This window comes from Manacus candei, unplaced genomic scaffold (genome assembly GCF_025592945.1).
Source record: "Manacus candei isolate 608988 ecotype Guabito, Panama unplaced genomic scaffold, ASM2559294v1 h1tg000076l, whole genome shotgun sequence".
NCBI lineage: Eukaryota > Metazoa > Chordata > Aves > Passeriformes > Pipridae > Manacus > Manacus candei.
Window position 1 is genome coordinate 8,878,958 of NW_026138124.1, and position 20,918 is coordinate 8,899,875.

At 42.4% G+C, this 20,918-nt stretch overlaps 1 protein-coding gene across 1 annotated transcript in view; it reads left to right on the top strand.

The window, feature by feature from the left end:
• The first annotated feature begins 6,527 nt into the window (after positions 1-6,527).
• The window catches only part of PPM1E (protein phosphatase, Mg2+/Mn2+ dependent 1E), a 63,524-nt gene continuing 49,133 nt past the window's right edge, over positions 6,528-20,918 (top strand). Inside the window, exon 1 of the mRNA XM_051809920.1 lies at positions 6,528-6,980. Within this exon, the coding sequence (XP_051665880.1) occupies positions 6,580-6,980 (401 nt within the window). The 5' untranslated portion in view covers positions 6,528-6,579. The remainder of the gene's footprint in view (positions 6,981-20,918) is intronic.

Below are 20,918 nucleotides of genomic sequence, written 5' to 3' on the forward strand. Positions count from 1 at the left end.
CTAATCCTTGAATCAGATTTATTCTAAGGCATCTCATGGATTAAGAACAAAGGTGAAATCCTTCCTGCCTGCCTTTTGAACTCCACCCTTTTCCTGAACAAAAGAAAATAAAAAAGTTGGAAGGAGGAGTCATTGTGCTCCAGCTTCTTGGAAGAGATTGTCCTTACCACCCTTGGGATCATAATTATTTAGAAAGGCACATTAAGATGTATTATGCTGTTTTAATACATGCTAATTCTTTATGAAATATATGTGATTAAGTTTTGAAGTGTGGCTTGATGATTTCTTGTCCTAAGACAGAGTACCTTGAGGGAAATGGAACAAATAGAGCGCTCACATCACAGAACAGAAATATTCCAGCGGAGCACATAAGGGAAATAATAGCAGGGAGGTCAGCTCGTGATTCCCAGCACAGTTCAGGCACAAGGGCCCTGCTAAGGATCCTGGCTGCAGGGGAATGCAGGGCTGGCAGTGCCCTAGGGCAGCCTGCCCAGCCCTCCTCCGCACCAGTCCCCTTGGCTCCAGGAGCCGGTGCCAGCTGCTACCTGCTCCCGGGCTTCCCCTCTCCCTGGCTCCCCAGGCTGTGGACTCCATGTCTTGTGGCTCCCAGCCATGGACTCATTTGGGATGATTAGGGTCAGGGGAGTTGGCTTCCCTTGGCTGGAGCAAGATTCCTGCATTAATGTTCTAGGCTGAAGAATGAAATCACCGGGAACTGGCCCCCTTCCCAGTACTGAATTTCACCCACAAATGCACCCACTGTTAAACTGTCAGCTCCTGTCTTGCTTCCCACAGGCGAGAAATATTCCTACAATATCCACTATCTAGTCCAGAGTCTAAGCTCGACAGAGTTTTAACCATAGAAGATAATAAATGGTATTAAAAACAATAGTTCAATCATTACACAAGCAGTAAAAGTGCTAGATTATATGTCAAAAGAATGCATAGAAAAGTATGTGTTTTACTAAGTCATTCTTCAAGAATTATAGAAAATACTGGTTATTTTATTGCAAGAATTACTTGCCATTGATTTAAGTGGTGCCAAAGAAGCAGCAGGATATTAAACATAAATAAATAAATAATCACAGTTTGGTTTCAAACAATGAGAAGGAGGAACATTTAAAATATTCAGTATCTAGTAACATATATAGGAAAGTCAAAAAGCAACTCTGCAGACCTCAATAAATGGTTCTAATTGGATCTGGATGCTTTTCTCAAAGCCCACAAATATGCAGTTCGAATACTTGCCCAGTTTGGAGCAATCTCACATTGCATTCTTTTGGAGGTCTACATTTCTGACACGTTTACTTCTAATACTCTAATTTATTTAGTGTGAACCGCTGCAGTTTTAGCAACACAGTTACAACTACACTTACTTAGTAATTCCTTTTTGTATCATATATGTTGCTAAAATAAAACGTTTTGGACTACAGAACAAGTTGTCTCCTTAGCAGGGAAATGATGCCTATACAGTGTAGCATGGGAATATGAGATTGTAACACCTTTTTTTTTTCACTATAAAATCTTACCACACGTTGGATGTTATGGAATACATCACATGAACAGATCTCTTAAAGTTATTCATTCATTAATTTGTAAAATTAACACAAATTTCTGTGGCTAAATCATAGGATTTGAGACTGTTGAAAGAAGTTAGAATCAGCTGCATGCATTCTTTAAAACCTGGGAGTCCTATTTTATCTGTACTCTTAGAGCACATAAATTGCAAAAATAATGCCCAGAGCCTGGACATAGCAGTGGTTGGTTTCTGGTACTCAGAGAAGTGGTTGATTTTTAATTTTTAATCTTTCTTTAAGGACATGTTTCTAAGCAGGTGACTGCAAAATTTAAGGTCTTGTGACTGGAGCAGGGTATCACAGAACCAGGAATCTAATCTGCAGCAAGATGGTGAACAAGTCATTCAAAGCAAGACTGTGGAAGAACCAATAAATTTTTTTTGTTTTAAATTCCACCAGGCACCTGCCTTAAACTTTGCTCTCATTTTAGGATGAACTTCACCCTCCAGCCCAAAGGGACAGAATATGCACACACTGAAAGAGAATATCAATGGGATTTAAATCCATAACAGAAAACAAGGGGTGGGTGTGTGGGTGTTATACCTGCTCTGAGAGTGTTCCACACCTCTTCAGTCACTTTGAAGTCAGCTTTTCAGTACTTCTTTCTTCCATGTACTTTTCCAACAGATTTCCAGATCTCAATAAATATGCATGGACTGATATCCTGCTCCTCACTGTTGCTGTTCAAAGCACCCCCTTCCCTAAGCAGGGGGCTGAATGGAAGACTGGAAATGGAATTTTCCTTTGGAATAGCACCGGAAATTTCCATGACAGCTGGAAGTGGGATTCAGGCCTGAAATCCTGTGTTTTGCAATGGAGGGGGATATTTCAGAATAATCTTTGACTATTAATCTGGAAAAGCTGACTTGACCTCAAAAAACTTAAAAAAAAAAAATGTCAAGAGAAAGAAGGAGAGAGAAGGACTTTGTGTTTAGGAACCCCCCAGTACAGTGCTTGTTATGGCAAAGGAGCCAGTAAAACTGTGGTGACAGAAGTTACTCAGCTTTTTAAAGCTGCAGTAGAACAGACTGAGACTAAGAAAATTAACTGGAGCTTGATGCAGCTTGTCAGCAAGAGCCTTCTTGCTGCATTCCTTCTAAATTCTTATTGTCTTCAGTCTTAAACTGCTGGAATTATTAAAACAGAATATAGCTTCTAAAATTAATTCAGCTTTACTGCAAAAGCCCTACTTTTTAAAGAGATCACTTTATAGAGGTATTTACCCATTTACCATTGGGTTTTCCCATTAAACTCTTCTGTCTGGTATCAGAACATATATCACAGGTATATTAAGTATTGTCAAAGCATTCCTAACGTCCCTACGTGTTTTCTCTTTGTCAGGTTACAAACATTTCAAAAGCACTTCTTTTTGCCCTCCATACAATTCAGGTCACCTCCCCAAGGCCTGTTCAAATCCTGCTTATTTCTCCCCAGTAAAAGAGAAAGAGGAAGGCGTTGTTTAAAGGCTAAGATAAAACATATTTCTTCTAGAATGAAACTGTAAAACCTCCTTTTTTAAAAAAAAATAAAAAGCAACATGATTAAGCTGGAAAGGACACAAACACCTGTGTTTCCTTTCTCAAGTCAGGTGCAAGCCTCATCCTCTGTTTGACAGAGTGCTGCAATGATCTCAGACACAAAATGTTATGAATTGTGAGTTTATTCCATGCACCCCACCTCATCCCACAGGAGCCATTCATCCTGCTGCTATCCAAGGATCCAGAGTGTACCCAGGCATTCTAAATTTAGCTCCCAGAGTTACTGAGCACCACAAACATTTCCTAACAGCACCCAGCACGCCTCTCAGAGATCAGGGTGTTACTGGAGAGTACATTGTGCTTGGAGCTTCCCTGCCTGGCAGCAGTGGGGAGCAGTGGGGCTGCCTCCTGTGGGAATTGCCCACCCCACTGGCTCTCCAAGGAGCGGGTTCCTGCCTGCCTGGCTGAGCCACACCACCCACAGCGACCGTATGTTCCACCTCCCAGGTTAATGGGGATGGTTTTCCACCTTTCCCTCCCAGAAACAAATGTCAGCATGGCTTGGAGCCACGAGCTCTTTGTGTAATATGGAAGCAAAATAATCCCGACTTGACCGCGGTGCCAAAAGTTGACAAAGTATCCTGAGCACGAAGTTCTACTCTATTTCTTTTTAATTAGTGTCTTTTGCAACGAGACAAATGATGAAAAGCACATGGGGACTGCCAAGATGAATCAAGGACATCTGGTAACTTTAACATTTCAACATGAAATAGAGTAGGTATTACTTGCAGATACTCTTATGTGCTGTTCGAAACAAGTAAAAAAAAAATATAAAATTAACAAAAATTTAAAGAAAAAGACTGTCTAAATGCTTTTGAATCTTTTCTTGGATAGCCTTAATTGCTGTTTGTCAGATAACATGAAGCTGATCTTCTTGAATTAGCTGTTACTTCCCTAAGACATGGTTATAATGGGAATTTTTAGAATTCAGATCATATTACACTAAGATTATCTGGATTACAGTTTCTTAGAAACTCCAACTGCCTCTGAATTCCTAGTGAAAAACAACTAATCATGAAGTTAAAGCTGCTTTTTGATACTTGCACTGATATGCATCCTCTCGGGGCTTGTGACTCACTGATGATGCAGTACACACAAACCTGAAAAAATAAAAACAAAACCCAGCAATGACATCATCAGCTGCCACTGGGACTTATCTGCTCTAAAAGAACTGCAATGTTTCCTCCCTCCAAAAACCCACCTGGCATTCCTAAATAAATGAGTGCTAAACTGAAACTATAGAAATGGTATACTGCAAAATATTACTTAGACATATTCTTTCCAGAGAAGAGATGTGATTTTCTGTCACCGTTGGCTGTGAAAGACTGAGACTAACTGTGACAATCACATTTTTAACTCTCAGGGCTTTTACATATTCACAGGATTGCAATATGATCAGTCAATGCAGTTGCCGGAAATATTCTAAAATTAGTTTGGCTCTAAAATAATTCACCAAACAGAAGACAGATTTACAGGAGCACCTGACATGCAGAGGTAATTACTACAATGCAAGGAACAACAGGTTTCAGCAAAATACTGTCCTTGTTACAAGCCATAAAAATTTGAGAATATTTTTGCATACGAGGCTTGTGATTTGGCCGTTTTTCAAGGTATATCTGACATTAAGGATATCGTTCCCTCCCCTGTGTACAAGCTATTTTAAATGTGTGGAAATTATACCTGTTCATTATTGGTATTTATGGACCTGATAGCTCTGAAAATGGCTTTTCAGCAGCAATGAATAAAACAAGCCAAAATGCCTTCTGCAAATGAAAGACATTTATTAGACAGCAGGAGAACATCAGCTGCAGTTTGTCTCCCACTGACTGGTTGTCTTTTAAGTTTCATTTGGTCCAACATCTTCAGCTGCTCATGAGCTCTCCTTTGCCAGAAGGGGAATATGAATATGTAGATATGGTGTAATGTGTCACTTATCACAGAATCATGGAATGGTTTGGGTTGAAAGGGACCCAGGGACACCTTCCACTAGATCAGGTTACTCCAAGCTCTGTCTGATGTGGCCTTGAACACTTCCAGGGATGGGGCAGCCACAGCTTCACTGGGCAACTGTGCCAGGGCCTCCCCACCCTCCCAGGGAAGAATTCCTTCCCAATATCCCACCTAACACTGCCTGCCCTCTGGCAGTGGGAAGCCATTCCCCCTTGTACTGTCACTCCATGCCCTTGTCCAAAGTCCCTCTCCAGCTCTCTTGGAGCCTCTTTAGGCCCTGGAAGGAGCTCTAAGGTCTCCCCAGAGCCTTCTCTCCTCCAGGTGAACACCCCCAGCTCTCCCAGCCCTTCCTCACAGGAGGGGTGTCCCATCCCTCTGAGCATCTTGGTGGCTTCCTCTGGTCTCACTCCAACTTTATGACTATTCATGGCTATTCATATGCCCATCTTGAATGGAATTTTAGACAAGTTTTGTTGCTAAGTGTTGGAAGTGAAGTAAAACAACCCCAGGCTGCCCTTCCCAGGGGTTTGGGGGGACGGGGAGGGCTGAGGGGCTGGGGTTTGGGGGCCTCACCACCGTGGGTGTGGGAGTGCGGGTCAGGCCCCACGCGACAGGCTGGAGGGGACGTTCCTGCTTAAATACCCCATTTTTAATCATAAAATCATAGAATGGTTTGAGTTGGAAGGGACCTTGAAGATCATCTGGTTCCAACCCCCCTGCCATGGGCAGAGACACCTTCCCCTATCCCAGGTTGCTCCAAGCCCCGTCCAACCTGGCCTGGACACTTCCAGGGTGAGGCAGCCACAGCTTCCCTGGGCAACCTGTCCCGGGGCCTCATCACCCTCACAGGGAAGAATTTTTTCCCAATATCCCATCTAAATCTGCTCTCTTTCTTTTTCAATGGCCAGTTCCCCTCACGCAAAGCTCCGGTGTCAAACCGCCCCCAGAGGCTGCGCCCGGCCCGGGTCGGAGGCTCGGGCAGGGACAGCTCCGTCCCCACACCGCGGGACCAGCCCGGGCCCCCCCCTCCGAGCCCCGCTCACCCTCCGGGAGGCGCGGCGGCGCCGGCGGCGGCGGAAGCTTCAGGGAAGCCCTGAAGGAGGCAGGGGGATTAGGTAACAGGCGATGTGCGCTCAGGTTTCCTCCGGGTTCCTGTGAGGAACCTACGCGTCTGGCTGCCTTCGCATGACTCATCACAGCGGCGCGGCTCTCGCAGCTCCCGCTCCCCCCCTTCCCCGTCACCGCCGCGGGCCGAGCCGCCCCCTCGGGCGGCCGCCGGACGCCCCGAGCCCCCTCAGCGCCGCCCGCGCTCCCGCCGCCGAGGCGCGTCCCCCCCTCAGCCCCCCCCGCCCGCCACCACCCCCGCGGCGTGCGCGGCCCCGCGGGCCCGGCTCGGGAGCGCGCGCGCAGGCGGCGGGCGGGAGGCGGGAGGAGGAGGCGGTGGCGGGCAGGGACAGGGAGCTCTCTGCGGGCGCAGTGCTGATCCGCCGGCGGGCGGCCGGGAATGCGAAGCGATGGCCGCGGGCGGCTCGGGCAGCGGCGGCGGCGGCGGCAGCGCGGAGGAGAAGACCTACCGCCGCTTCCTCGAGCTGTTCCTGGGAGAGTTCCGCGGGCCCTTCGGGGCAGAGCCGGAGCCCGAACCGGAGCCGGAGCAGGAGCCGGCGCCCCCTCCGCCCGCTGCCGACGCCGCGGGCGCCGCTGACGAGGAGCCCGGGGCAGAGGGAGAAGCGGGAGCGGCAGCTGAAGCAGAGGAGGGAGAAGGCGGCGAAGGCGACGCCGGCGACCCTCAGCCACCCGCCCCGCCGCCGCCGCCCCCGCCGCTGCCCCCGCTGCCCCGGCCGCTCTCGGAGTACATCACGGAGGAGGAGGTGGAGGGCGAGTGCCTGGACCTCTGCCTGCAGCAGCTCTACAAGTAGTGAGTGCCGGGCTCAGGGGAGCGGGGCAGGGCGCGGGGCTGAGGGGACCCTCCGGTGTGGCGAGCGTGAGGGCTGAGGGACCCCCCATGTGGGGATTGAGGGACCCCCCCAATGTGGGGACTGAGGGACCCCCCAATATGGGGACTAAGGGACCCCCCCATGTGGGGACTGAGGGACCCCCCCAATGTGGGGACTGAGGGACCCCCCGTGTGGGGACTGAGGGACCCCCCCATGTGGGGACTGAGGGACCCCCCAATGTGGGGACTGAGGGACCCCCCAATGTGGGGACTGAGGGACTCCTCAGTGTGAGGCTGAGGGACCCCCCAATGTGGGAGCTGAAGGACACCCTAATGTGGGGCTGAGGGACCCCCCAGTGTGGGGCTGACGGGGCTGAGGGGACTCTCCCGTGTGGGGAGCGTGGGGGCTGAGGGACTCCCTCGTGTGGGGCTAAAGGGACCCCTTCTTGTGTGGGGCTGAGGGAGGGAGGCGAGGGATCCCCGAGGCAAAAAGAGTTCAGGACTTCGGCGGTGCTTGAGCTGTTCGGGGTCACAGTGTCCTGCCCTACCCGGTTCCCCCTGCCCAAAAGAATCCTCTACCCTGTGCCCTCTCCTTCCCTCCGGCCGGGACAGGCGAAGGGAACAGACAAGGGAGAGCCACGAGCATCCATCTGGAGAGCAGCTTGGTGGGGAGGGAGAGTGGTGGGGGAAATGTCTCACGCTCTGGTGCCAGAGCAGGAGGGGGGTTTGCCTGTGGTTGATTGTGCCGAGGGTTTAAATTGAACTGTTCCCTGTGTGAGGGTTTGTAAACGGGGAAACCTCTGCCAAGAAAAAAGGAAGGGGAAAAAGAGGAAGGGGACGAAGTGGTCCACCCCCTTCATCCTTCCAAAAAATCACCGCACACGGAGAAAAGCACACCGTGTATTCACAGACCGGGGAGAAAAGAGGAGTAGAAAGCCTTGGGAGAAAGCTATCCATAATCATGGGGATTTTTCTGCCGTCAGCTGGGGAAAGCCGGCTATACTCGGTTCTGTACGGAGGCAGTTTCCAGATCTGTGCTTTCTAAAGGCTGGTGCATAAAGAGGAAACAGATGGGATCTATTCCCAGTGTGGAAAGTCTGTGGACTGAAACCTAAAGATCAGTTCCCAGTGCCGTGTATTGTGCTCAGCTTCGGCTTTGAAGGCTTGAAATAGAAATGGTTGTTAGTGGCGATTCTTTAGGAAGCTTTTCAAACTGATGCCACAGGAGGAGACAAATGAAGCTGTGAAAATCCGCACAGCACACCGGGGAGCTTTCTGCCATTGAGCCGGTAATTGTAATGAGAGGTGTTACTCAGTGCCAGAAATAAATAAATAATAAAGAAAGAACCGGGTTTTACAACTGCATAGTCTGTTTCTATTCAGTTCTCATCTGCCCTCTGCGTTTGTGGACGATAGGGACGACACAATGATAGCTGCAGAGGACAAAGCTCTCCTATTCACACATGCTCGCCCTGCCACCTTTGGAAAGTCTCTGGAATACAGCAGCACATTCATGGGATGTGGTAGAGAGCAGAGAGGCAAGTCCCTTCTACCTATTTAGGACGTGTTTTGTTGGGTTATTTTTAAACAGACTTGTAAGATCAAAAGTCACGTTAGTGCAAATAAAGTTTTAGACGTGGAGCAGATTATTTGAAAGTGTTATTTAAAGTGTATCTACGAAATGAATTTGAACTTGAATTCCTCCCCCACCCCTTCTCTCTCTGCCTGTCCTCCTACCCCAGGACAGGCAGATTCCCCAGTTTCTGAAGCCCATATTAACGGCTGAAATTATTAAGAAAAAAAAGAAAAGACATTTTCAGAGGATTCTTTTTATAGACACAGCTCTTGCCAGGTTGTGGTCATTCGGTTTTTTTTCAGCCTTCAGCACAAATCTTTCGATGGCCACTGAATGAAACATCTCTTGGCTTTGTTTGTGGTGAAATCAATGCAGGCTTCCTTCCACAGGCAAAAACTTCAAAATTAAGGGAGCAGGAGATCACACCATAAGAAACTTGTTTTCCAAAGGTTTAAATCATTTTATCAATGTATAGGTAATTCATTTTCAAATAGTAAATTAATATCTTTTTAACTGAAGAGTGATAGAAATTGATTTATATCTATCTAGCTAAGATAACTGCAGAGTAATTCTTTAAAACATTTAAAATGTAAGCCAAATCTGATAACTTCTAAGACAGAGCTAAACTGAAATAGGTTTTTCTTGAATGATGGTGAAATCTGAGGTAAGTGCAAGTATGCAAAACTATTCTTCAGGTAAGGTATTGTATTTTTAGTATACTCTCCAGTCACCAGAGAAACTTAAAACCATGACAAGACTATAAAACAGGCAAAAGTAGAATGTTTTCACCTTTTACAGCCAAGGGTTGGACTGGTCAGATGACTCCAGAGAAGGGAAACTTCCTGCATATCATTAAAGCTACTTTTATGCCAAATGGTTATGATAGTGTTAAAAACCAAAAAAAAAAAAAAAGCACTTGAAGACTCCTGTGAAGGGAATATTTTATTGGTTTGTCATTAGCAAGAGGGACTGTACTGTGAAGGCATGTTTTCTGCAACTATATATTAGTCAAATGACTGGTTTGCATTATATGTAGCATGAGGATAAAACCCATTGCTGTGAAAAATCCAACAGCTGTTTTTCAGCTATTTTAGGCACAGAGCTTTAGATCTTTTTGAGGGAAGTGAGACCATCTCAGAAATGAGAACATATTGCCAATCACGAAGAAATATAATGGTTTTGTGCCACTGTGTATGAGTATCAAAGAGTTTTTATTTATGAGCTTTTCCTGCTCTTTTCCAAAAGACTCATATTCCCCTTTGAGATTTCCAGTTCCTGTTTTGGTTTTTTTTTTTTCCTAGAGATAACATATGCTTGGAAAATTAGATTAATGTAATCTTTATATCTGCCTAAATGCCACAAAATGTGTCCCGTGTGCTTTCTTAGGGACCCTCCACAGAATAAACTCTCCCATGGGAGGTACAGTAGATGAAGAAAATAGCCAAAAACCAAGAATGTCTGAGGAATTTTATTGGACCACTGGCTGAAAGCCTGCAAGTTCAATTTGTGGTTATCTTCTATAACATCTTATTCAAGATAAAAATATGTCATTTACGTAGTTTCTGTGTAGGGACAAATATACCAAACCCTTAATCTGTTACATGAGACCCCATCACTTCGTCTGATTCAGGAGCAGAACCTCTTCTCTGACTTATTTTACAGGAAGAAGTTACTAACCTGATGTAACAAAGTTGCATATCATACTCTGTTCTCTTCCTACTGATACTTTTGTTAAATCTAATGCATTTTAAAAGCTGGTTCTTGACAAGACATCTGAAAAACTGATCAGCAAAGTTGTGGTTCCCAGGAGAGGGCAGGGCCAGACTCTTAGAAGTTGTGTCAGTAGGAAGAACAAATTCATCTTGCTGTTACATTTTTTTCCTCTAGAAATGAAATAATTTCAAAAATTCAGCTGCATATTGTTCTTTTTCTCTTTTTTTTTAACCCAGACTTTGATGGGAGTAGATACAGTTGGTATCATTTGTAGTTTCAGGTTCAGTTTCGGTGATTTTGGTGATACAATGTTTGGCTTTCAAATATTTGTTTAGAACCATCCTGAACAGGCTTAAATAGTAGGCCTGTTTCTCCAGTGCTGAGATTTTCAAAAGATGATAAGTAAAATAAAACTAAAATTAATTGTTATGGCATCTTAAGTGCTCAACTAAGGCACTGATGACAACATGGTTATTTTGAGGATTGCAAAAATCGTGCTCTGACTTGGAACATGAAAAGAAAAACTTCTAAGCACTGCCCTTCCAGATTTCCTCACAGAATGCTATACAACATCCACAGAATATCTCAGAGTCTAAAAAAATGCAATATTTGAAGTGAGGTTTTTTAGTTGATGCTTTCTTTGTATTAAAGAAAGAAAATATTTTTGTTTAGGTTTGTATCTTTCCCACAGTCTTACTCTGAAAAATCAAGAAAGGCAACACAGGCTCAGCCTTTTAATACTGGAATTATGTAAAATGTAGACAGTAATGAAGGTTATGCCCCTCAACTTGCAATTTTAAGCTAAAGGGGAGAACTTCTCATGGTAATTTTCCATGAGCAGAAATCCTTTTTTAAATAAAGTAAGCTCTTAACTTGCAAACAGCGTGTTCTGCCTGCTGTCCATCACTGTTGAGTGAAGAGATGAAATTCTCTCCCTTTAAAAAGCAGATGTACATGTTTTTAACTTGCTTTCTTAACCCCTATCCTATAAAAGCTGGCACTGTTGTCACTTTCTCTAAGTTTAAATTTATAGATGATTCTAGATTGCCTTTCTTAGCATCACATTAAATAGCCTCTGATGTTTTACTCCTTTATAATTTGCCTTTTATCACCTGTTCCATTGATTGCAATCTCAAAGTCCTTTCAGGAAATATAATTAACTGCTTGCCATCTCTAATATTCATCACAAGGACCAACAAAAAAAGAAATACCGTCCTTTTTAAGGTGGTGCTTTTTTTCCCATCATCTTTTGTGAGGTTTTGCAAAGGAAATGATGATGTTGGCCTGGGCCCACAGTGAATGACAGGAGTGGGTACTGATTGCATCTGCTGGGGGGATTTTCTAATGGTTAATGAGATTTGGCAGAGAACATTAAATTTAGATTCAATATTAGGAATATTTAGTCTAATCTAGGTTTAGATTGGGATACTGGGAAGAAATTCTTCCCTGTGAGGGTGGAGAGGTGCTGGAAGAGAATTCCCAGAGAAGCTGTGGCTGCCCCATCCCTAGAAGTGTTCAAGGTCAAGCTGGACAGAGCTTGGAGCAACCTGGGCTAGTGGAAGGTGTCCCTGCCATGGCAGGGGGTGGGATGAGATGATCTTCAAGGTCCCTTCCAACTCCAACCAGTCTGGGATTTCCCCCACCCAGTTGTAGGTGTGGGAACATCTCACAGGAGCCCCTCCAAGATTGGGAATCTCTCCCAAGGGTCGTCACTGGGCTGGCTGGGGCTGGCTGTTGATGCTCATGTCAGACCCGAGGCATTTGGGTGTCACACCCGAGGGATTTGGGTGTCAGACCCGAGGGATTTGGGTGTCTCTCTGCAAAGAAACCCACAATAATCTCCTGGGAATGTGTGCAGAAAGTCAAGGGAGCTTTGATATTGCTCTTAGTGCCTTTTTACTCCTTAAGAGAACCTGCTATGGAATCCAACCATCTGCTGGATGTTGGTGATGTCCTGGCCATACAAATGGGCACATTTCATCCCCTTTAGCCTGGAAATCATTGTAATCTACAAAGAGGTGGGGTTTAGAAATAAACATTTTCAAAACACAACCAATGCTCTGCACAGTGAGAGATTCTTCACGTTGCTTTTGAGACATACTCAGTTCACTCTCCCACGCTTTTAAAAATACTGAAGTAAATCAAATATTTTGATACTCATTTTAAAAAAGGAATATCAGCTGAAATGAGCTATTTAAATTGCAGATTTACATTTTGTAATGGTTAACATAGATGGTGACATTTCAAAACTTACTACTTTATGATTAGAAGGATGCTGAGTTTTCCAAGCACGAGGGTGACTGTGCTTGGAAGTTGCTTTATATAGCATTAAAAAAATCATTCTTAGTGAAGAGATTATGGAAATAGATTCATTCCTGTGCTTTTATTTCAATGGATGTTGGTAGTAGTACAACACATTGAAGGGAATTAATTTTGTTAGGAGCTTTTCACACCAGGATTTTTTTTTTCTGACCCAAGAGTAATTTCCACAGATTCTGCTACTCCTTTAGCAAACTGATTGAAAAATTAGATCTGTGCTAACACCTTCTTTTTTTGGACCTTATACAACCACTGTTAAAACTAAAATCTTATTTGCCATCAGGTGAAACTACTTTTGGCTCTGCCTTTCGGATGTGATGAGCTTCATTCCTTTGGAGAGTGTGTGTAGTAATTCTGTTTTACACAAAACACTCGGCATGGAATATTTTTATCCTTAAAATTCCTCACTGTAATTGCCTTCGACAATGGCAGAGCATTTCTCCACCCGTTCTTTGAAGAAAGGATAATCCATTTAGTTGTGGTTCTTTTCACAGAAGGTTTAAAAAATATTTGTATTGATGCTAAGGTTAAACTTTTAGTTTGTTTTCCAGTCTGTGAGTAGAAGTTTCAGTGCCTCGACACTGGTGTGCACTCATTCATTTTTGTTGTCTTGCTAAATTGCCTACATGATCACATTAAAAGCAAAAGCAACAGGGCATGTAGTACACAGATAATGAGAATATTATTTATTCCTGCATTTGCTGTCATATTCCCTGGCTGTTCTGCACCATTTTCTCTCTTCACATCATTTGGTGTGTGCTCTTTTTTTTTTTTTGGCTCGTTTTCTCCTTGGGAATACTCTCGCTGTCTAGGAAAGACACATGAAAAATGGGATGAAATGGAGTTAGTGGCTTAAAACATTACATGTTCTTTGAGGCATGCTGCAAGACTGACTTATGCAATGCAACCACGATTACATAATGCAAATGATTATAAAAATAAATGTATCCTGGACAATATGTGTCCATGATATGTTGGCAACAATGACACTCCACTAAACAGTAAATGGTCATTGCTACATTTTGTCCTGTAGGGCCTTATGTTTGGGTTGGCTGAAAACTAAATTACTAAACAAATACTCTAGATTTTTGTTGTTACAACACACCAGTGATTAGATAAAATGATTGCAGACCGTGGACTTGTTTTACAGCAACATTTCTGCTGCGCCTTTGTACTTCATTAGGAAGAAACAACATTACCCGCCTTTAATAAGACATTTTATAAAGAAGTAATCATCAGAGTCATAAATTAGGAGTGCGTGGGAAGTAGCTGCCCTTGGGTACTTCTATAATTAATACAGAAGTTAAACAAGTTAACTAGATTGCAGGATTACCTCCGTTTGTGTTTGTATTGGATGGAAAACAGCTGAGGGCAACTCCTGATTGAGTAACTGAACCAACATTTGGAGCTGTGCTGCTGCTCCCAGGCCTGAACTTTCCGTGCACTCCAGTGAGGAGTTCGATGGTTTCCTGTTGGGAAAGCAAAATTAAAAAGTTGGCTGCTGAAGTTTGATCCTGGGAAAATGTGCTTGGATGCAGACAAACCTGAACTGAGAAACATTCGTGCTTTCTCGTAGCTGTAATTACAAAAAAAGGAATATTTGATTAATTGGGTAAAATTGGGGGTAGCTCCTTCAAGTTAATTTTCTCAGAGGATGTGATTTTGAAGCTATTTTTGCTGGCCTTTGATGATCCAGTAAAGTCTGTTAAATTGCACCTAACAATTTTTCAAGTTTAGCTTCTTTTGCTCTTCATTTACAGTAAGGGATTTGAGTACTTTCTCTCATTCGAGAATATGATTTTTTCATAGGCTCTGTACTTCCATCATGATGTAACTAAAAATAGAAGCAGTGTATAAAAATAGGCCTTGGCATTTTAACTTCTTGGCACTGTCTCCAGGGCTGTTCCTTTCACCTCAGGCTGTGACCTTCTTAGTGAGGTTCAAAGATCTGAAATGAATGTGGTAAGTTGTTCCTCGTTAGTGTAACAAACACGGGGCTCTGCATGTCATATTAATTAGCTTCTGGAATGGTTCTGCTGCTTTCAGTCCTAACTTGAAACTCTGGAAGGCTGAAACCCCCACACTCTGGTTGAGAATTCAGCAAATAAATTGTGTTTTCTTTTTCTGTTTCCCAACAGGATGACTATTAGGTACCTGAAATTTGGTTTTCCACGTTTAATACATTTGTGTGCAATGAGCTTTTGCTCAGTTAGGCATTGCTTGATTGTTTTATTCAGTTATGTGACAGCATTGATAAAACTCATAATGCATTTAGAAAAAATAAGGTATTTAGTTTATTGGCTTGTAATAGATCACCTGAAAATTCAGGGAAACATTCAGTTCTTATTAGAACCTATGGGCCCAGTTGACAATGGTGATAAACTATCTAAAATTCCTACCTGCAGAAAAAGCAGGAATAATTTAATATAAACCAATGGCACACACTTACATACACAGCATGACATGTATTTTATACTAAGGTTTTTTCCAGCTTTTCTTATGAGTAGTGTCATTCTGTTTGTCATCTCATCTCTGTGCTTGAGACAAATATGATTGAATTCATATATTTATATATAAAGGTCTTCAAAGGGCTTATCCTCTGAGCTGTCTTACTACCTTTCTTCAGAAAAGCTGGGTAAAAACCTACATATTTGGTAATGGGAAGTCAGAAGCCCAATATTTCTAGAGATTAGGAGGAACACTTGTTTGGGGACAGATACACTTTGTGCTTGCAGAACATGGGTGGGTTGGGGTGTTCTGGGTTCTGCTTCCTCCCTGGAATGTGCTCCACAGGGTAAGGGATCAATCTGGGGCAACAGGAACTTAGTCTCTCCTCCTCTTGGCACTCCAAAAAAGTCAAATTTTGAACTAGCCAAACCATCAGACTTTAAAAGAGAATTATTTGATCCTAAGCTTAGCATAGGCACGTGAATTATTGGTGGAAGTACCCCCAGTAGAAATGAGCATTGATTAAATAAAAGCGTGAGGTCTTTTCTCCAGCCTTTAACCTTTTACCTCTGTGGTACAACTGTGGAAAATCAATGGAAATAATTGTCTGCCATACAAACAGAGGGGTAGAGTTATCACTCTGGGAAACTGGTGCAATTCCCACTGAAAGCAGTGGGAAAAGAGAGCTTTTTCCAGGGGATGTGTGTCCAGGCTTCTTGGCTGGAGAGGAGAACTGAGCCTGCATTAATAACTGATCCTTTCCCAGTGCATTGTTCAGCTGAGAATGAATTTGAAGTGCTTTAAACTTTCCTTGGTGTTCACCTTTTTGGGTTTGGCTGATTAGGAATGACCCAAATGATCCTGTGGAATACTTTCAGTCTCCCTAATTACGTTGAGTCCTAATTTTAGAAGGGCGTTTTTGGCCATTGGATGCTTTTGGTTCAGCACCTCACAAACCCCAGTGGGTGCAAGTCACAGTCACTTTTTTTTTTCACAAGGGCTGATGCTGTTTATGACATACAATAGTCATCTCTGAAAACATGAGCCAAGCCACAAAATTCTAAATCTGACTCTGGGGATTAAAGAAAAAATAGTTTCTGCTACAAAATTGCTAAATATCTTAAAATATTTCTCCCCTCCCCCAAATCTTACAAACTCTCTCTATGTCTTTGGGAGATACAAGAAGGTTCTTTCAACAGGGAGTAAGAACAGGCATTTTTAATTACCTAGAACCAGTGCATGTAGTAGAATACAATAAATATGAAAAACACTTGTTAAATTCATCCTGACTAGTTCAAAATTTAATGCAGAAAGCAATGAACTCTAAATATTTTGATTATTATCTTTTAATAGGCTGCTCTTCTATTTCTGTTAATGTAACTCTGTGTTAAATAGACTTAGGAAACCAATTATGAAATATATATTTTATATATTACAAAATACATAATTTACTTAATAAAAAGCTAGTTTTGTGTTAACATATTGAAAATTATTGAGTTTAAGTCGTTGTCCTCTGAAAACTGAAGTCACACAATTCTTGTGTCCATGCTGTGTTTGTGCATCTTAACAGGAACAAAAACACAGGTTGTAACCTATAATATTAAAGCTGGAATCCACACCTTGTGGGGGGTGTTATTTTTTTATTTTTAATGCTGAGAAAAATGCCTTTTGAAGTAGAGATAACAAAGAACATCTGTTGAGGAAGTAGAGAAAGAAAAAGGAAAGCACTTTGAGGAAGTCTGCTTTTTTTTTTGTGAAAAACATGAAAACCAGCTAATCAGGTAGCATGAAAAAAATAAAACAGAAAGAGGAAGAAAGAATTAAATAATACCACAACCTGTGTGACCCACCCATGTTCCTCCCATTCATTCCTCAGAGAATCATTGTCAGGCTGTGAAATGGGTTTGCAAAATAGAGAAACCCCTCAATTATTTTTTATAACCCCTGTTTTGTTGTGGCCAAGTTGCTAAATTCAAGCTGGTTATGCACTGCTGTGTTGGTGCTTTGCCATCCCTGCAAGGTCTTGGGGCTGTGCTGTAACTTTAATTTTCAAAGTCAGAAAAGGGTCTGGTACTTTCTCATGCTCTTGCTTTCGTGTGGTTTGCTATTAATATCTTGTTACCAGTTACAAATTCTTTTCAGGGAGCTGCTTCAGGCTGCACTCACAGGTTTTTTGGAAAGATTGATAAAATAATTCAACTGTCTCCTTGTAGTGGGGAAGAAGGTATGACACTGTTCTTTTTGCCTGTGGCTGTCTGGCAGACGGAACAGAAAACATTCAGAGGTGTTAAACCCTGGCAGTAATACTGGCAGCAACAATAAACACAGAAAGTTTCAGGAAAATGCCAACCTAGATAGTGTGTGTGGAGAATAATTCACTTTTTTTGCATGTCAAGAACTTCCAAGTTATGTCAGAGGAAGTTTGGGCTGAGTAAAAAGGCACAGGATGTGACCCTCAAAAACTGCTGCTTTTAAATCCAAGAATAAACTAACACATCCTCCAGTTTCATAAACCCTTATGTTTCACAACTGAGTTAATTAATTTACTCTATATTTATCCTTTATTTTGAGGAAGATGATTTGTTTTACTTTCCTGTGAATGAGGAAGGATAAATACATAAAACAGGGCAGGAGGTTGGAAAAATTTGTAGGGGGGAAAGAAGAAAAGAACAAGTCAGTTTTGGTTTAAAAGTAAACATTAAAAAATTCTTCTCCCCTTAAGAAAATCCTTTTCATTCTTAATCTTTTCTCCCCACTCTCTGCCCTTCTCAAAAAGTTTTCATGTCTTTCTGTAGTTAGAAGTTAAATGATAATTATATTGTGCTGCTGCTACAAATCCAAATCCAGTCAGGAGTCTTGTTTGACATGTGCTTTTCTTATGCCTCTAGAAAAGTGCCATATAAAAATGACATTAAAAAAATGCCACTTCCTACAACAAGGATATGCAAAAGGTGAAGTAGAAAGTGCTGTCAAACCAAGTAATCATCGTATCACAATTCAGCTCAAAAAGATAAAACTGATGCAAATTTAAAATAATTGAGGAAAAAAAACCACTGGTGTTGCTTTTACCTCTGAAAAAGGTACTTAGAAACATTTTAAACTTTTACTCTGCAATCAAGAAACTTGGAAACTTTCCTTAAAAAGAAGAATAATCTGAAATTTGAAAGTACTTGTCCTGAATAGTTGAAGCTTGAAGTAAAACACAAAATACTACAAGACTGGCCATGAAAATGCACAAGCTGGGATCAAGGGGTGAAACTGTGCCCTTCAAAGCCATAATTCTCCAGTGCTTCCTTTGGGCCACAATTGCATCCACTGTCCAATTTTGGAGCCTTTTTGGGGTTGGTTGGTTGGGGGGTTTAACCTGTAAGCAAAGATCAGGTGGGATCTGTCAGTGCTTGGGAAGAAATTTAAGCGGGGTCTGTTTTCAATTAGCACTTCAAGAACAGAGGGACAGAATGAGAAAATGTAACAGACACAGTGTCAGAGGAAAATACATAATTAAAAAATAACATCGTAATTAGACCTTCTGAAACATCAGCTGGGCTAAAACCATTAAAAGGAACTGCTGGCCTGCTCTCTCCTGCAGTTACCTGCCAGCTTCAGACCTAACAGGCTGTGTTTAAACATCAGGAAAACACTGATTGAACTTAATAACCTAATCAGTTCCATTTAAAGTCTGGGCAGCTGAAATCAATAAAAACCCAACAGAGTGATGCTTTTTCTCCCTCTCCAAGGTGAAAAACTGTACATTCCATTCGATTCCTTGATGAAAACTGCACATTTTTTCCCAAACCATATTCACTTACTTATTCAATAACCTGTCAAAAGTAACTATAGTGCAGCAGCTTAAATATCTTAACTCTGGTTTTATAGGGTTGTAATCTCCCTCCAGTCTCACCCTCCTCTTTTACCAGCCTTAAGTGGTTCTTGCATGACAAAGGAAGTCTGGCAAGGTAAATACAGGGTCCAAATTGTTCTGTCCAGCTGATGTTTCTGTGACCAACCCACCTAGAGGTGCTTTTGTGCTTCCAGGAGCAGTTTGAAAAGATAAATCTGTTGTTCTCTACCAGTTCCTCTTGCTGTTTTACAAATGAGAAATAAGAATTTGTCATAATCTAGAAGTTTCACCACGAGCACAAGCCCATTGACAGTTCCCCCAGAAATTGGTGCTGATGAACTTTGGTTGCTGCTTGTTGGGGATTGTGAGGAGGACAATGTACTTTGCTTCCAAGGGCAAAGACTGCAACTAATCCACTAATTCCAGCCTGCCAAAATACATCAATTTGGAAGGAATTGGCAGTTAGCAGGTTTGTTCTTTCTGATATGTAAGAGGAATTGGTAGTTATTAGATTTGTTCTTTCTCCTGTGTAGGAGATCTCTTACTCTGCTTGTTGCTGGCAGAATTGAAGTGTGGAGTGATATGTTGACTTAATAACAAAATAAAGAGTTTACAGCTATATTAAGTATATTTGTATCTTCCAAATTAACTATATTTGTATCTTCCAAATTCTTTTTCCAGCCTACATACTTGGATATCCTGTTAAAAAAAAAAAAGGCGTTTCACAAGTATTCTTTTGCTCCCCAGATTCATCTGTTTTTTCCACCTCCTGGATCCAAATATAGTTTACACATCTCTGTTGTGTGAATACAGTTAATTGTATGAGGATGATGCTACTCTCTGTATTTGCTTGCAGAGGTTAATTATTCATTTGTTATAATCATAATCTGAGAAAAACAAAAATATATGCACGATAAGGCAGTGTTTTAAAACAGCCCTGGGAGCTGGATGCAAGTCTGATTAATTCTACTGTAAATTTTCCTGTTGCTTTCTGTGTGTACTTCTAAAACCTTTCCAGTACTATCTGTGAAAACAGTAGACACTACTAGTGTCAGTATGAGTAGCAAATACAAGCTGCTTAGTCTCACTCAGTGCAAGGGTAAGTGACATGATAACAAAATTTTACAGTGAAGTGTCTAAAATTGCTGCCCTTTTCATAACACTGGTGGGAACAACAACAAACTGGGAAAGTTTCCGAAAAATGGCAACATCAACTGAGCACTTTAGGAAGTGTTACCCTTGATATCATGCTTGGAAATATCATTTAGATTATTTTATCTCTGCAAACTATTGGCCAAGCCATGGTGTTCAATAATAAAAAAAAGAAAAAAAGCACACAAATACACAGCTCAGCTCCTGTCTAGGACAGCTTTTAACTGTAGCCAAGGAAGCAAACAAGCTTGCCATGGTCACCACTAAGATCAAATTAGATTCCTTAGTTAAAAATAACATGATTGTAAGCTTATTATAAACTATCAAATCAGTTAAGTGATGTGTTAACGTGTGTACATGTAAGTTCTTGTGCTGGTTTGGCTTGTTCTGAACTCAGCATGCAGGAGAATTGTAGAGTTTTCCTCCCAGCCGTGTCTCAGAGAACACTGTGTGGACATAAACAAGCTGTACATGCTCTAGGGTGATTTATAGCACTGGAGTATAAGAGAGAGTGGAGGGTCAGAGGTGATGGCTCAGGCAGGAGTTGGGCCTTGACACCTGTGGGAAATAAACTTCTCTCAATAAAGTACCTGAGGCACCTTAAGGAATGCCCTTTTATGAAAAAAGCAGCTATAGGGGGATAATGTGTGGCTGAAAGCTGGTTTGACTTCGTCTGACTCTAAACCCATTCCCAGTTTTTACTGTGCTCTCAAACTTTGCCAGATTTGCTCCCCTGATAGTGCTCTGAGCCATCATCTCCCTCCTTCTGAAAAACAGCTGAACCTGCAGAATCCAATCTGGGTGGCACATAACCCCTGACAGCCACACGGGGCAGGAATTCCACCTGTCCCTGCTCCCTCCCTTTGGCTGC